This window comes from Clinocottus analis, unplaced genomic scaffold (assembly GCF_023055335.1).
Source record: "Clinocottus analis isolate CAN_PGR_092001 unplaced genomic scaffold, fCliAna1.0.p SCAF_17, whole genome shotgun sequence".
Lineage (NCBI taxonomy): Eukaryota > Metazoa > Chordata > Actinopteri > Perciformes > Cottidae > Clinocottus > Clinocottus analis.
Window position 1 is genome coordinate 8405669 of NW_027175898.1, and position 15943 is coordinate 8421611.

Genomic DNA, 15943 nt, shown 5'->3' on the forward strand with positions numbered 1-15943 from the left:
GGCAGAGGTCAGTCTGAACAAGACTGCATTGTAAGTTTACTTTACAAGTTTAAGGATCTGTTTTTATAGCCCTTTGAATATTGGAAATTGTGAAGTTATGAGTGTTATTATTACATGTAAGCTGATTTTGAATTAGCTTTTCTCCAAAGCTGTACAGTAAAATCTCAAGGCCATACACATACGCATGGCAGGGGTCAGTCTGAACAAGATTACGTTGTAATTTTACCTTCCTAATGAAATGATTCGTTTTTATATTAGTTTGAATATTGGAAATTGTGACATTATGAATATTGTTATGTCATTGAAGCTGAATTTGAAATACATTTTCTCCAACACTGTACAGTAAAATCTCAAGGCCATACACATGGACATAGCAGGGATCAGTCTGAATAAGACTGCGTTGTACTTTTAATTTACAAGTTTAAGGATATGCCGTTTGAATATAAATATCATCATTTCATTTGAGCTTCTGAGCTCGGCTTCTCTGGCTTCTCTGTGCTGCGTGCCGCCCCGTACCGTAACACCTTGAGTAGAGGTGCATTCAGAATGGCAATTGAGGCTCACTCGGCGGATGTGGGCTCACTTGCAGCCGTGTAGTTGCTTCATGCTCCTATCGGGGGCGCTACAGCGCGACCATCCCGGAAGTCAGCTTTTGTTTTTTAAACCCCCGTCAAACATGGCGGAGGTCAGACTGTGTTACGGAAGAGTAGCGTACAACTTTTCCCAAAAAACATGTAGTCGATACCTTCTCGAAAGTCGGATCAAACAAAGTAAAAGTGCAGCACAGGTTTCGTCTCCATCGGCGGAGTTTATTTACGGCGACATTCAAAGTGGAGGACCACAGAGAGCCGATAGTGCGGCTTCACGGCACAATTACACAACCGTGAACAGCGGGTTCCGGAGGACTGTGTGGTCCGCTCGTGCACAGCAGAGCCCCGCGTTGTGTTGGGCACAGGGACAGGAACAGGTGGTGCTCATCAGGGCTTACAGCGACTACGGAGCGCGATCGGAGCCCCTTTACAAAACCCAAACCGGCTACTATGAAATCCTGGAGCTGTCACCCACTGCCACTCAAACTCAGATAAAAACCGCCTACTACAAGCAGTCCTTCGTCTACCACCCGGACAGAAACGCCGACAGCGAGGCCGCCACGGTCCGCTTCTCCGAGATCAGCGAGGCCTACACGGTGCTGGGCAATAAGGCGCTGAGGAAGAAGTACGACCGGGGACTGCTGAGCCGGTCGGACCTCATCGCCACAGCCAGACCCTCCACCAAGGACACCGGGAGCTCCGCCAGAGAGCAGCCGGCCGGGAGCCGACGCTCCGTGGTGGGCGCAGACAGCCGAGACGGGGTCTTTGATTTCGACAAGTTCTACAGGGCCCACTACAACGAGCAGCTCCAGAGAGATCGAGACCTCCGGCTCCGCAAGCAGGAGATGCTGAAGAAGAAGGACGAGACGATTGCGGAGAAGAAGATGGGCAGGATGATGGAGATAGGGGTTGTGGCGCTGATCGTGATAGCCTTTGGTTTAATGAGCAGTTTTAAGTGAGGATGTTGTCCTTGTAAGGAACTCTGGATTCACTTGAATCATTATCATTAACACTACAACACAACATCCCACTGCTGTTAAACGCACTCTGTTTTGAGCCCGCCCGCAAACCTCACTCAAAATAATGGAAGTATTGTGCAGGACGGATGGCTTAATGTCGTCCTTTGGGTCAAAGCGACACAGTGCAATTCAAATAGGACTACGCTGTTTGAAAAACTAAAACTTAAAAGATCGTAAAGAGTATGTCAGGTTCTCAGGATGAAAGACTGCATCACAGTACTGTATTGCAACCTGTCTGTGAATACAGACAGCAATGCAACTCCCATCGGAGCAGAAGGGGTAACTACTGGCAATGTTCATACAAATCTGAATAAAATGCCCACATTATTTAAATTATCAATTGTCTGATTTAATAATAATAAACAATTGTCAACTTTGGCTTTTATAAAGTCATCTGTATTGCAGATTTCTTTATTTTTAATGTTGACACAAGTGGAGATTTTATGTGTTGCTATTTATGAAACATGTGTTGCTATGTAAGGACGTAAGGGATGTGTATATTAGTCATATATTGAGAGCCCTATTTTCATTACAAAGGTGCCTTTTATTTATTGTAAAAATCCACATTGTCCAGATATTTAACCAATAAATGAGATGATGGCAGCGCACAGTGAAACACATGTCGCTTAAGTCTCCTGTTTTCAATACATAATGAACACAAACATGTTGAAAATCACTAAACAAGTCATATCAGTGCAGTAACCAAGTATTAACCAACTCTGGCCAAACAAATAAGTCAACTTATTAAATAAATTATAATTAAAAGTGCTTGTTAGCTCACAGGTCAAAAACAAAGTTAATTATTAAAAAGGCTGATGTAGTCTTTCCCAATTGCATTCATAAAGTGGTGCTGGGATTGGTTGTTGAGGCTTTCCATGACACCAAACCAGACATTGCAAGTGCGTAATGATTTTTAAACTATGGTTAGATGAATCTGCATTGTATTGATCTGTTCATTTATTGATTTTGTAAAAAATGAGCTAAAATACTTTAGATCCTGGCAGTGTAGAAATATTGATGTCAGACAAGTCACAATGATTCTTGAGAACACATTATCGGCACACAAATACAAGCAGCTTGTTAAGGTTCAGCACTGAATTTGTAGAAGTATTCTTTGTTATTATATCTGTAATGACTTAGCTATAGAAGCTTTGTCCTTTGTTAGTTTAAAGGTGACGTCTAATGTGTTATGATGAACACCACAGTCCCAGGTCTGCTCTCAGATGATCGGGTTGAGGGCGTCGTACAGCCGCTGCACTGCCAGCTCAACCATCTCTCTCAGGGAGTCGTCCTCTGTGCATTCATCCTCGTAGCACACCGACTGATAGGGGAAGAGGCATTTAAAAAACAGCCCTACACCACATACAATGTTCTGTGTCTTGGTGCAACAAGCTGAAAGGTTCTCACCCTCGTTTCCAAGCAGATGTGAACCGTTTTCCCGTCGACTGTCACAGAGATGTTTTTATCATCACTGAAATCCACACATTCCTCTCCAAACATGTCCCTAAAGACCGAGAGCGAAGCAATATATAGTTTTCTAATTAAAATGAAATGCAGTTAACCTTTTAAACAGCATATCCATGTTTACAATATTAGAAACAAGTTTGTATGGATTGTGTGTCACTCACTGCAACATGACTCCTAATCGGGTTTGGAAGATGTCCATGTCCATAAAGGAACTCTGGGTCTCCATGGCTGTTCATCATCAATCACATTAAATAGGAATTCAGAAAAACAAAGCCCATGACAACCAGACACAATGCAGTACGTTTCTTCTTTTGGTAATAAGGCAAATCTGCTCGAATGAAATGAGTGATTTGCTTCCTACAGTCCATAAAGCCATGAAAACTAAAGATGCAGACAAACAACATGCACAGCAGATTGCCAGACAGACCTTTCTGAGCCTTTGGGTTTGACTGGACTTCCAGCACAACAGTGGTGACAGCGTCGGCATACATGTCGTTGAGAGGGTTTGCTAGCCACTGAGACGGGGGGTTGAAGACAGAGGGCGTTTGGGGTAATTGAGCCAGTCTGAAGAAAGCTAAGCATCGCTATCCTGCATCGGACTAGGCAGGACCACTCACCTCCAGCAGCACCATGCTGACCTCGTGGATCAGAGTGACATTTTTAAAAATCTTCAAAGTGTTCTTCTCAGTCCCATCCAGTTCCTCTACGTCTCCTGAGTCGAGAGAAGAAGACGGCGGCCACAGTCAGGATGGTGAAAACTCAAACTCAGTCAAAGTGAAAACAGCTCTGTTCTTTGGGGACGGACCAAAATCAATAATTACGTCTGAAAAGTTTGCGGGTATGTAAATGTAGCGCTCTTACCGGTGAGGTTCCTCAGATGGCAGACGAGCAGCGAGTACGGCCCAGTGAACGGGATGGCCTGGGTTTGTTTCACTGTGCTCATGGCCAGCTCTGTGTAGGCTACAAAACAAAAGCATCGGTCAATCCATGAATCGCTGAAATATCGTGTAAATAAGCCTCTTTATGAGATACAACTTTTATTATTACTTTAGTAAATTTGGAGCATGGGCTTGGCTTATGAAAAACTGGAACCAACATGATCAAGATGACTCTTTTTTTTTCTTGATTGCCAAAGTCACTGACTGAAAATGTGCTCTTTACTTTATATCTTAAATTTATTGTAGCCAATGAACTGGATTGACAACTACCGCACACAGGGGTCGACAGTTTAGAGAACAAACAAATGATCGTACTAGAAAGGTCAGAGGGATTCAGGATGTGGTAGTTGAAGTTCTTTTTCACCAGTATGCCTGACACCCGCTGGCTCTGGACACACTTCTTATCAGCCAAAGAGCCCATCACCTGGAGGAAGAGGAGTGTTCAGTAACATCATTCTAGTTGCAGCATCCATAACAACACTAGCACAGCATCATGCACTACATGCAATAAATATGACTGAGCATGTTTTAGCGATAAGGACTTTAGACCATGAAAAGCTATAAAGAAGATAAAGGTAGGCAGTTTATTGACCTTGGCCAATTTCTCTCCCCTGAAGTTGAGGGTGACAGCTTCTGTGTTGCGAGGGTTGTGGACTTCGATGTGAACCTGGTCATTATCCTCGTACTCCCTGATCAGTGCAGCCTTCAAACGAGCCATTTCATTCTGCTCCCCGTGGACCAGGATCTGCCGATAACATGCAGTAAGGACGGTCAATTCTTTCTTCTTTACGACTAATATTACAGAAGAACTGATTATTCATTGAATTTGTATTTCCTCTCCCACCACATGAGGGGGTTTGAGGGCCCTGATGAACTCGCTGGTCTGCTGGTAGTCAGTGTGGGCAGAGAAAGAGATGTAGTCCACCGACATCTTCAGCTGCAGCTTCTGCCCTGACATGGTGGTGATCTCCTCCGGCTCAGACATGATGTGCTGCAGAGAGACACAACACATCACAATGAAATGCTGGAATAATACATTCACTGTTTCCACAGACACATCCAACTCGAGCTTTGCAGCCCAAAACTTGCTCAAATGATGGCACTAAATGTATCTGTCTATTAGAGAAACAATGTGCAGTATACTGTTGTAGTCTGACCTTGGCCAGTGTGCCTTCAACACAGTATCCAGCGATGATGACTCCGTTCCTTTTGTCAGTGCACCAGCTCTCAAAAAGCTCCCTGGAGAGCCCGCTCTGCATCATACCGGGAGAGGCCATCACCACACTGGGGCCGATGTCATCAAAGTGATCCATGCTCTTGGGGGAAAAAAAAACCCACAGGCGCCACAGTTAAAGATATTCAGCAGGCTAAAGGTATACGTCTGTGTCAGTAGAGCTCTCTACCTTGAGGTTGCTGATGTGCTTGAAGACAAAGGGGTTGTTGATATTGATGGCTTTGCGGATTTTGTCATTCATTGCGTTGACATAGGTCTGGTACACAGCCATGCACTTCTTGGCTAGAGATGAAGCATAGTATATGGGGATGTCATGGAGCTCTGGGTGGTTCTGCCAGTACTCATCTACAGGGGAACATGAGACACAATCATACAGACTCCACTTATTGATACATAAGTGAATACAGATGTAGCAGACAAAACCAGCTCATGTAATACAAATGATAGCATAGTGGCGGCTAATGTTGGTGACACTGCTTATTCAGAGGCATAATCCATATAAGGATGTCACAAACTACTTCTCACCCAAAATAAGCAGCAGTTCCTGGGCCCGCCCCAAGGCGAACACAGGGATTAAACAGCGGCCTTCTCTGTTGACAATGTCATGGACTGTGTTACAGAAGCGAGCTTCTCGCTCCTCTCTCTTCTCGTGGATGTGGGTGCCGTAAGTAGACTCCTGCAAAACAATAACAGGAATCACTACATTTGGATCACCCAAAGATCCATTGAATGAGTGTACAAGGGGATTGAATATGTGGCGTACAATGATTAAGATGTCAGGTTTGACACTGGGGATCTCTGCTGCCATCAGATGCCTGTCTTCCTGCCGGGAGAAGTCTCCTGTGTACAGCAGCTTTGGAGGAGAAAAAAAAAACAGACCAACAATGGTCTTGTTAAGTGAACTTAGTTTTTATGCATCATTACCTCTCTCAGAAACAAGAAAAACAGGAGTCGTTACCTTGACTCCTGCTATTTCGATCATGAACATGGCAGCTCCCAGCACATGACCAGCGTGGTAGCACCAGAACTTGATTCCGGCGACTTCCTTGACCTCGTGGAAGTTGATGGTCTCGATCTTATCCATGCTCTCCTCCAGATCGGTCTCTGTATACAGCATGTCATCTGCAGAAATGTTGCTGCGAAAAATCAAAAATAACATTATTTTAGGCACTGTATTATTATTCTTTTTTATTAGTCTTCCCTAATTATGACTGCTACTGCTCCTACCTGACTTTGACGTAGTCTGACAGAAGCCAGCGGTAGATGGCCTTTGTAGCGTGGGTCATGAAAGTCCTGCCCTTGAAGCTGGTCTTTTGTAGGAACCAGGGCAGAGCTCCACAGTGATCCAAGTGGAAGCTGTGAGAGGATACATACATGATCAAATGACATAGCCTTAGTTACGTTTTATAATACAATCAAAGTAGAATACAAGCAGAACATGCATTAAGAAGGAGATAATGGATACGGAGGATAGTTAAAATTAGACAGTTCAACACACAAAGGGAGGAGGAAAGACTCACTGGCTGATGAGCAGCAGGTCTATCTCAGCTGGGTCTATCAAGTCAATGTAGGGGAGAGCATCCATCCCCTCCAACCCAGGGTGGATGCCACAGTCCAGCTGCAAAACACAAACATGACTTCATTGCTTTTCACCAGGATAATGCACCCAACTTAACACAGGACTCTATAAAGCAAAACATAGTAATGGAATATATATATATATATATATATATATATATATATATATATATATATATATATATATATATATATATATATATATATATATATATAATAATAAATTGAGTGAGGTAAACATACAGTTTGTTTGAAGTCACACAGCAGCATGCAGTGGCACCTAAATGCTTCAGTAATATTTACCATAATTTTCCTTCCTTTGAACTCCAGGATGATGCATGACCTCCCAACCTCCTGACCAGCGCCCCTGTAGTTGACGTTGCATAAGAAGATAGCATTTACACGTATGCATTTATTTATTGTTATTGTGTGTGCATAAAGGCTTTTTTCATTCAATAAAAATAACTCACAGTGGACGAATTAGGAGCTGGTCACTCTCCTCTGCGGGGACAATCACCTCCACTTTACGCTTTGTCGCCATATGTGTTCAATTTAGCACGTCAATTTAAAAATAGAACAAATAAATGCGGTGTTATTACAGTACTGCCACTGCACTGTGCGTTACATGAAAGAGGGCGGGGGCAGGCAGGCTCGTGTGACGTCACATTTCCGGTGGTGTGCCAAAATACATCCGACCAGAAATGCAAAAGCGTTGACGAACAAAGTTCCGCTCCAGCCGCAGGACCGTTTTTGCTGTAACGAATAACGTGCTTACGTGTTACAAAGGACGCGGTAGTGAAATATATATATTTAAATAACATTTTTGTAATCTAAAGCTTTTTACACTCTAAATAATCTACATTATCTAAAGGGCTCTCGCCACAATATTTTAAGGACATGGTTTAGGTCGTCGCGTCCCCTTTAAGAGGTGCGGGTGTCGGCTCAGGCTGTGGAGCTCTTCATGGCAGTTTGTTTCAAACTGAAGGTAAACTAAATCTTCCTCCAAGGAAATTCACATTGAGATGTTTGAGTTACTGTAAAAAAACAAAAACAAAAACAAAAAACAAACGTGTGTTGTAAAAGCTAGCTAGCGTTACATCGATTATTATTAATTATTGTTGTGTTTGCCAAAAACCCGCAAAAGTCTCCGCTTTTCAACTTCAGTGTGAAAGTAAATGTGGTATTTATAGATCTTTCAGCATGTGCAGTGTGATGTCGTTTGTCTAAGCAAAGTCTTCTGCTGAGCAGGCATACATGATGCGTTCAAGTCCAGCGTAACCTGTTGAGCCTGGCGTGTCATTTGAGTCGTTGGGGGCTCTACATTTTTTATACACCCACCGACTCCATCACAAAGACCTGCAGTAGTATTTCACTCTGACGTGGTGGAGGCAGATAACTTGTTTCAGTAGCAGGTGTAACAGATCAATTGGTTTCGCATTTAACTGGTGCCCATTAGTAACTTCATCAGCAGGCTGCATAAATACAACCCCCCAAAAAAAGACCAGAATTGTATTAAAAATGTTTGACCTACTCAATATTAGAGGCACCACAAATATATAGTATGTATTGCAATGTTGTATTGTTAAAATGTACAGGTGTGTAGTGAATGTGGTTTCATAATTCACCTTTGTTAGTAGTGACTGTTCCGGGATCGCGGTCCCTTTAAGAATTTGGCGGTTGTTAATGACGTAAAGCCCGGATGTTGGTTAGATCAGTGGGCAGCGCCATCTTGTGTTAGCTTTCAGGAGATGTAAAAACAAACGAGTGACACATTTGTGTGCTCAACTTGAGGAATTGCCTTTTCCTTTTAAATGCAACTTCCACAGGTGTTTTATCAACAGCTAAGTTTAGGTTTTTAAACACAGAGTCAAGAATTTAAAAGGCTTAGTCATTCATGAAGAATTCTCCATTTTAATAGTTTACTCTTACAAAATGAAAGCATGGTTTGAAATGATGACGTTATACGTTTAATATGTTTTCAAAGCAGCGAAGCGTAGCTGACTGTCCACACATTCATCCAATGTTCAGAATTTAGACTCTACTATATTCTACATTTAATTATTCATCATCTCTTTGGGGACTTGAGAGGGCAATTGTTGTGGTGTGTGTTTAACACTGCGGTCCATGGTGGTTCAGGTTTGGTGAGGCTGGAGGGCTGGAGGCGGTCGACATGGTGAAGAATGTTCCGGAAAGTTAAAAAGCGCCACAGCAGCAGCAGCTCGCAAAGCAGTGAGATCAGCACCAAAAGCAAGGTAAGCAAACAACACACATACACTCACAGAAATGGTACGATAGAGCTACTTTCTCCTCGTTGAGCCAACGCCCTCTCGTGTCTCTGACTCCATACAGTCTGTGGACTCCAGTTTGGGAGGGCTCTCCAGATCCAGCACCGTCGCCAGCCTCGACACAGACTCCACCAAGAGCTCAGGTCAGTCAACTAACACATGGAAGTCCACAATGTTCTGCTTCTTTCCTCTGCTAACGAATTATTTGACGTCTGCCCTCGGAAGGAAACGGCACATCTGAAACTTGTGCCGAGTTCCGGGTGAAGTATGTAGGAGCCATTGAGAAGTTACAGTTTGACATGAGCAAAACCCTCCAGGAGCCTCTGGACCTCATCAACTATATTGATGCCGCCCAGGTATGAAGCTGCAGGGACACATTTTCAAGCAGGCGTACAGCGGTCAATATCACATTATTCATTTATGAAGTCGCTATAAATATATTCGGCTCCTTTTCACAGCAAGATGGAAAGCTGCCCTTCGTGCCTGGAGACGAAGAGATGATTCTGGGAGTGTCAAAGTACGGAGTCAAGGTGGCCTCGCTGGACCAGTGTGTGAGTAGAAAAGCGATCGAAAGAGTGATATACTGTACTTCATTGATCAGACTGCAGTGCTGCTGGGTCATCGATACAGTCAAACAGCATGGTCATTAACTCGGCACCAATTTATAGTTTTTACATTGTTTCGCACAAAGCTGCTGACTCAAATAGATTTCAGTGGTTTCCCCTGATGTTTGGAGTAATTTGCTGGTATAATGCTATATATTTTTTAAGAGATTCACCTCTGAAACCATCTTGATCGGTGATGGTTATGCGATACAAATGAAGAAGAAATGCATGCTTAAGTACTGTTGATTCTACATCTGGTTTCAGGACGTACTGCACCGCCACTCTCTGTACCTGATCGTGCGCATGCTGTGTTACGATGACGGCCTGGGTGCAGGGAAGAACCTCCTGGCTCTCAAAACCACCGACGCACAGCAAGAGGAGTGCAGTATCTGGGTGTACCAGTGCAGCAGCTCGGTGAGTGTGATACAGTATCGAATGAAACAGTTTTCTGGGTTTGAGGTATTTCCCTACATGCTGCCCATCTCCTGTCTGAACAGGAGCAGGCTCAGTCCATCTGCAAGGTGCTGGCAGCTTCCTTTGACTGCGCTCTGACTTCCGTCAAATCCTGAGAGCGCAGAGAGCTGACGGGAGCGGAGATCTGTCGAGAAGAGAAATGAAACGACTGCAAAAACAGCAACAGTAAATCAGAAGATTGCCAAAGAGTTGCAACCATTTCCCTTTTCTCCAACTTTGTGTTGTTTTCTCTCAACTGGAAAACACACTCTGTGTGTTTTCCATGTTAGTTTGCAGGAAAGCACAATTCAAGCCTTTGTATAGATCGTGATGCGTAATATCCCCTTTTCCTATCAGGTGAGACGGTACAACTGTGAAGTAGTCTGAATAATTGCCTTTGAATTTGTTTCTTTACCTCACGTGCTCCTTCGACCTTTCACATGAAGTCGAGAGCAAAAATGGAAAGAAAATGGTGGCATTTTTTAACACATTGGAATACAATGTAAATGAATCATATTTGAAGCAAGCGATGGTGGAAAATGGTGCGTGATGTCACCCATCTTCACCAGCTGTGTCGGCATGTAATTCATGGGGCACGTTCATCAGTGGAGAAACCACACGGTACACATCTTATACAATATTTCTTTTAAGTCTAAATGTTCTTTTGTTTGTCTGTTTTTTAAAGACAAACAGCATTGGTACGATAGCGGTCACTTTTTTTGACTCAAAGGTAGATGATACAAATATGCTCTAACTTTGTGAGCGGAGCCTCATTGTTTTTATTTGTGGGATTTACTCCTATTTATTGACAGTTTTGACTTCAGTTGTATCTTGTTTTAAATTTCTTCATAGTGTCTCGGTACCAAAAGCTTGACGCGTTTTCGGATTTGTTAACTTTGTTTTCATATGTAGTAATGAAAATGCATTACATCCATTCACTCGCTGAAACCACGTTAATTATATTTGGCTGTAGAAACACGCAAAAGATTTCAAAGGAAAAAAACATGTTTACGATCATGGTACTTACTGACTTTACCTCATTATCCCATTCTCTCTTTTCTGTCCTTTCAAAACAGCCCTGTTAAAATCGCGTCGAAAATGTGACATTACATATTTTGATCAAATTGTGATGAGACGACTTATAAAGTGTAATTTCTCCCTTTTATTTCAGCGTTATCTTTACTCTGAGTGTGCCTTTTCGTTATCACTCGCAGCTCTCTGAGACCTGCATGCAAACACACTGAAGCATTCCCCATCAGAGGGAGCTCTTGACACATCGTTTGACTTTTGGCTTTACAAGGATCCCTCTAGTCAAGGTGTTTTTAAATGCAGGTCATTACTTTTAACAAGTCGTTTTGTGACTGAGACCTCCCCCAAAAAACACAAGCCAGCAAATCCAGCAAAGCTTTAGTAAGAGATTACAAGTTCACAAATGATCATAAACTCCTTAATGAAACAGAACAACGGCTTGCATTATTCCATCTTTATTATTCCAGTTTAGATTTCCCATTTGTTTGCACAATCGAGTGAAGAGTCGATGCAGTAACCCACAGAGAGTTAATGAGAATGAATTATGTTTATTGTCCTAGTTATGTGTGTGTGTAGCTGAGGTTGTATCTGTAACTGCTCATCCCAACAGACCATTAAAAGACATTTAGTGTCCAGGTTAACTCTTCTTTTTACATATAAATATGAACAAAATCAAATATATTTACATGAAAGGATTATTAAATCTTCCTGTTTCCAGTGAGTTTAGTGTCTCGGCTATGATTCACATGCTTCTCGTCATTCACAAATCTAAGGAAGGCTCTGGTTTCAGGTTAAATGCCTAAATATCAACATTATGAACAGAGAGAAAGTTGCTCTGCAACCAAAATGAAGGTAATTACATCCAATGTTTGATATTGATCTCTTAACACTATCAATAAACTCATCTTTCTACATTATGGGACCCCAGAGATGCACAGATATGAGAGGCTTAAGCTGTAGGAAGGATATTTCTTTCTCTGTATAGAGTCAAAAATAAATCAGCTCATTTGCAAACAACAAATCCAACTGTCAGAGTCTGAGTGCTCTCAAAGGCAAAGGAAGCAACAAGTCAGAGAACTAACCCCTGCTTCTCATAACATTCCCACACTTTGTTTTTTAATTATTTCCTCCTGCAATATCATTTCATTCTCAGCTTTTTCTGTGCAGACGAGACACTCTCACACAGACACTTCCTGTCCCTCTAATAAGGCAGATGACAGTCGCAGACAGCCCGAGGGCTCAGACTCATCATGAAGGTAATTACTGGCTGCTGCAGCAAAGTCAGCGTCAGCATTGCACCTAAAACACAACGGGAGCAAGAAGTGGAGTGTTGCTGTTGAATATGATCCTTTCCAATGAAGCAGTACAGGAAGCGTGTGCGCGGTAAAGCTGCTCCGTCACTACACACCCATGAGAGAGTGACTTCTCCCAGGTGTGATGAGTCTGATGCTATTTCTACATTATTTTTGCCCCCTTTCAACATTGTCTTTAAAAACGGGGCCAGAGAAGCGCTCCCTCGAGCGCGACCTCTGGCATATTCCGGGGTTAACTTAGCACCATAAGGAAATCCTCCCCACGAGAGGCCTACTACACAGAGGTCGCACCTACAAGCAGGTAGGCATTTAAAATCGCTCATGCACAGAGGTGGAATGTAAGCATGGTGCCTATTGTTCACATTTACATTTGTTCTAAAAGTTAAAATACATTACTGTAGTCTTCGCAGTACTATCTGTACAAGGCAGCTGAACAGGAAATGGATGATGTAAATACTGTACAAATTAACCTTCATTGTGTCACATGTCATCTTATGCTGTAACAAGGATAAAGACAAGCAAAGTGCATTTATTGCGAGAGGTCAGAGACTACAATCACTGTTTTCAAATCTGAAAGTCATGAACAGCAAGCATTAAAACCACATGCAGTCCCACGAGGCCAAGCAACGAGGAGCGACATCCAGATGTTGCAGCCGAGGTGATGGCACGGCAGTGACATTTTAAGAAGCTCGATGAAGATGAAGGTGTCGACAACAAACACAGGGACGATGGTGGATGGTTGCTGGTTGGCTCTGGAGAAGACGGGTGAAGGAGAGATGCCGCATCCTGCGACACTTCCCGAGGCCCAGAGAGGAACCTTTCAGTCAGCAATGAAGTGTACGAATGTCACGGGGAAGGCTCCTCTTCTCATCGGGTCGCCTTCGATGTGGCCCAGCTGTGGAGAGGGAAGAGCGAGGTGCTGTCAGAGGATGATTAACGGCAACTAGTTGGAGTCAGGTTGGGTTTTTATTCTATTGGGAGGATGCAAGTTCAGTGAAACACAAATAATTTGACTTCTTTCAACCAAGTAAGTCTAATCTTCTAAAGCACAAACAAAAGAATATAACATTGTTTAACAGGGCTGGGTTTTCTGATTAATCGCTATAGAAAGATTCAATATCGATTCTTAAAATCACAAAACTGATCTGCCTTTTCTCTGTGGATTCTAATATATATATAAAATCACTTCTTATAATTAGTCAGGATAGAATTGGACAACTGCATTTAAAAAAAACCCCACTAAATTAAAGTCAATCAGGATCAGTGCTAACAGCTATAGCCTCACTAAACATCAACTAATGGAGCACAGAGTGGACTATGAGGCTAAAACACAATTAACATCTAAATAACATTTAATACGACATTCCTACTTTATATTACCTTTGCTGATAAAGACGACAGAACTTATTTTGTCCATTTAAGTCATTTTAAACGTCTCCTATACCTGAAAACAAAAAGCTAGGACGTGTTTATGCTCGAACAATGAAGAGCTAAAAGTGAAACACAACGAGCCACTGAGGAAATAAAACACAGAAAAACATTTGTTCAAACAGTCTAAACTGACAACTACGGTGGCCTAGAGGTGTCTCACGAATGCAAACGCCACAACGCAGATGCTGGAAGTGAGGAACAATCGATGTGATCAATAAAATGGGCAGACTATTATTCAGGAGGATTAATATTAGACTTCTTCCAGATGAGCGCAGGACTGATCGCTGCAATACGCACGTCGGTCAGATTGATTCCAGCTTGCGCTGACGTCAAGCACATGTGGGCAACGATAACCTCACAAGATCGAGACGCCGGCAGTTTTTAAGAGCCAGGAGAGCCGCAGCTGTTCTCCACCGACTGAAAGACCCAATGCATGATGGGAAACACCTCTCTGTCGCCTGATCCACGAGCAGATTGGCCAATTAAATCCAATTAACCTGAGCTGCATGTCTTTGGACTGTGGGAGGAAGCCGGAGAACTCTGAGGGAACCCACGCTGACACGGGGAGAACATGCAAACTCCACACAGAAGGACCTGCCAGACCAGTATCCGAACCCCGCCCCGACCGGGATCCGAACCACAGACCCTCTTGCTGTGAGGCGTCAGTGCTAGCCACTACACCACCGTGCAGCCCTGATAAATAAAAAATGAAACTTTGTGATGACGCTGCTGACTGCAGGACAGAGAGGAAGCACGGCAGCGCTCTCGAGGGACGTGAAGGTCCGCGCGGGGACAAACGGAGAGAAAGTGACTAAATACGGTCATATTGCCAGAGGTGGCTCAGAGGAAAACAAGTTGCAGCTGGTCGATGTTCACACAAGGGGATCCGGAGAGGAAGCAACAGCGCGCGGAAAACGAGGAGGAGGCGGGGAGGGGATATGAGCCTGAATGAGGTCATGGCTTTTTGTTTTTGCCACCATGGTTACCGAGTGCACTGACATTCACATGGCGAAAATGAGACTGGGAGCACTTTGTGCTTTAATCTGAGAAATACCCCCAATGAAAAAAAAGAAGAAGAAAAAAAAAAGAAAACACTGTGCGAGATACTGACCCACCACTCCTGGTCCTCCTCTCCATCCACCACGATCACCTCGCCCTCAGAGAAGGTCAGCTCGTCTGGGTTGTCGGCGGCACAGTTGTAGATGGCTTTCACGCGCTTCGGCCTCAGCTTCTGCGAGACGGAAAACAAAAAGCACACAGACGGGCTCGATCAGGCTTGTGCAGAAAAGAGAGCGGAAACGTGGCGGCTGCCTCACGGTGCACTCCGGGCACGGTGTCCATTGATTGACAAACTGGAAACAAAAAATAAATGCATCCTACTTGTTATTCCTAGTTGCAGGCGAGAAAGCTGCAAGAGTACAGGACACTGCGAACACTGAGCCAATAGGTCGACCTGCAGGGTACTGAGGGGTATCGCGCAACGCTAACAGCTAAATAAATCATGACTTAGGAGTCAGCAGCCGGTGAATGAAAAAGCGCTTTATAACCGACACTATCTGGATGAGGATGAGTGGAAGACTCACTGGATAGATCTTCCTCTGCGTGGAGCCTGGAGCCAGAGACTGACCTATGGAGTTCTGGGGGCATCCTGGCACTTCCTTAGCTGGAACAGGAAGAGGAAATTATATCACAACGACAACAAAATGTTCCACGTTTCCACAGATCAAACCGGACAGATAGTAGAACAATGTGAACGTAGAAGTTTGAACACTGGACAGACACAGATTGAACAGAATTGCTGTTTTGTTTCTCTTATCCGTGTACTCACCGGGTCTTTCAATAGATACTGTTCGATTCAGAGCTCGGTTGAAACCTTTATCATTGCTGTAAAACAAAAAAAAAAGAAATGGACTCTCATCAACAGTGATTAAAAGTCATATCAATACACACATCTAACAGAAAACTGTCCAGCTCTCCCAGCCTCTCAACAGCTTTGTTGCA

The 15943-nt window shown here is 43.4% G+C and overlaps 4 protein-coding genes across 7 annotated transcripts in view; 2 read left to right on the plus strand and 2 right to left on the minus strand.

Annotated features, from left to right (window-relative positions):
- Positions 1–461: 461 nt before the first annotated feature.
- Positions 462–2220, plus strand: LOC137787873 (uncharacterized). The gene has a single exon (XM_068580611.1). The coding sequence runs from the start codon at positions 572–574 to the stop codon at positions 1547–1549; it is 978 nt and encodes a 325-aa protein (XP_068436712.1). The 5' UTR covers positions 462–571; the 3' UTR covers positions 1550–2220.
- On the minus strand, positions 2072–8468 carry LOC137787872 (cleavage and polyadenylation specificity factor subunit 3). Its single transcript, XM_068580610.1, has 19 exons — positions 8452–8468; positions 7297–7579; positions 7130–7193; positions 6769–6866; positions 6476–6604; positions 6207–6384; positions 6012–6101; positions 5774–5924; positions 5418–5593; positions 5172–5330; positions 4859–5005; positions 4607–4759; positions 4330–4438; positions 3938–4036; positions 3694–3788; positions 3504–3591; positions 3238–3304; positions 3017–3113; positions 2072–2930 (listed from the first exon to the last, which is right to left on the minus strand). The coding sequence occupies exons 2-19, from the start codon at positions 7365–7367 to the stop codon at positions 2829–2831; spliced, it is 2073 nt and encodes a 690-aa protein (XP_068436711.1). The 5' UTR covers positions 7368–7579; positions 8452–8468; the 3' UTR covers positions 2072–2828.
- On the plus strand, positions 7548–11334 carry itgb1bp1 (integrin beta 1 binding protein 1). 3 transcript variants are annotated; one of them, XM_068580612.1, is made up of 8 exons: positions 7602–7618; positions 7721–7811; positions 8963–9078; positions 9176–9254; positions 9337–9467; positions 9570–9662; positions 9981–10130; positions 10214–11334. In XM_068580612.1, the coding sequence occupies exons 3-8, from the start codon at positions 9007–9009 to the stop codon at positions 10283–10285; spliced, it is 597 nt and encodes a 198-aa protein (XP_068436713.1). In that variant the 5' UTR covers positions 7602–7618; positions 7721–7811; positions 8963–9006; the 3' UTR covers positions 10286–11334. The 3 variants fall into 3 exon arrangements, with proteins under 3 accessions (XP_068436715.1, XP_068436713.1, XP_068436714.1); XM_068580614.1 differs by having other exon boundaries at positions 7548–7811; positions 10220–11334; XM_068580613.1 differs by lacking the exons at positions 7602–7618; positions 7721–7811 and adding an exon at positions 8549–8652.
- Positions 11335–11637: 303 nt separating this feature from the next.
- The window catches only part of asap2a (ArfGAP with SH3 domain, ankyrin repeat and PH domain 2a), a 47367-nt gene continuing 43061 nt past the window's right edge, over positions 11638–15943 (minus strand). For both annotated transcript variants that reach the window (XM_068580609.1, XM_068580608.1), the window contains 4 exons: positions 15771–15826; positions 15526–15605; positions 15054–15173; positions 11638–13406 (listed from right to left, as the gene is read on the minus strand). In XM_068580609.1, coding sequence (XP_068436710.1) covers positions 13332–13406; positions 15054–15173; positions 15526–15605; positions 15771–15826 — 331 coding nt within the window. In that variant the 3' untranslated portion in view covers positions 11638–13331. The remainder of the gene's footprint in view (positions 13407–15053; positions 15174–15525; positions 15606–15770; positions 15827–15943) is intronic.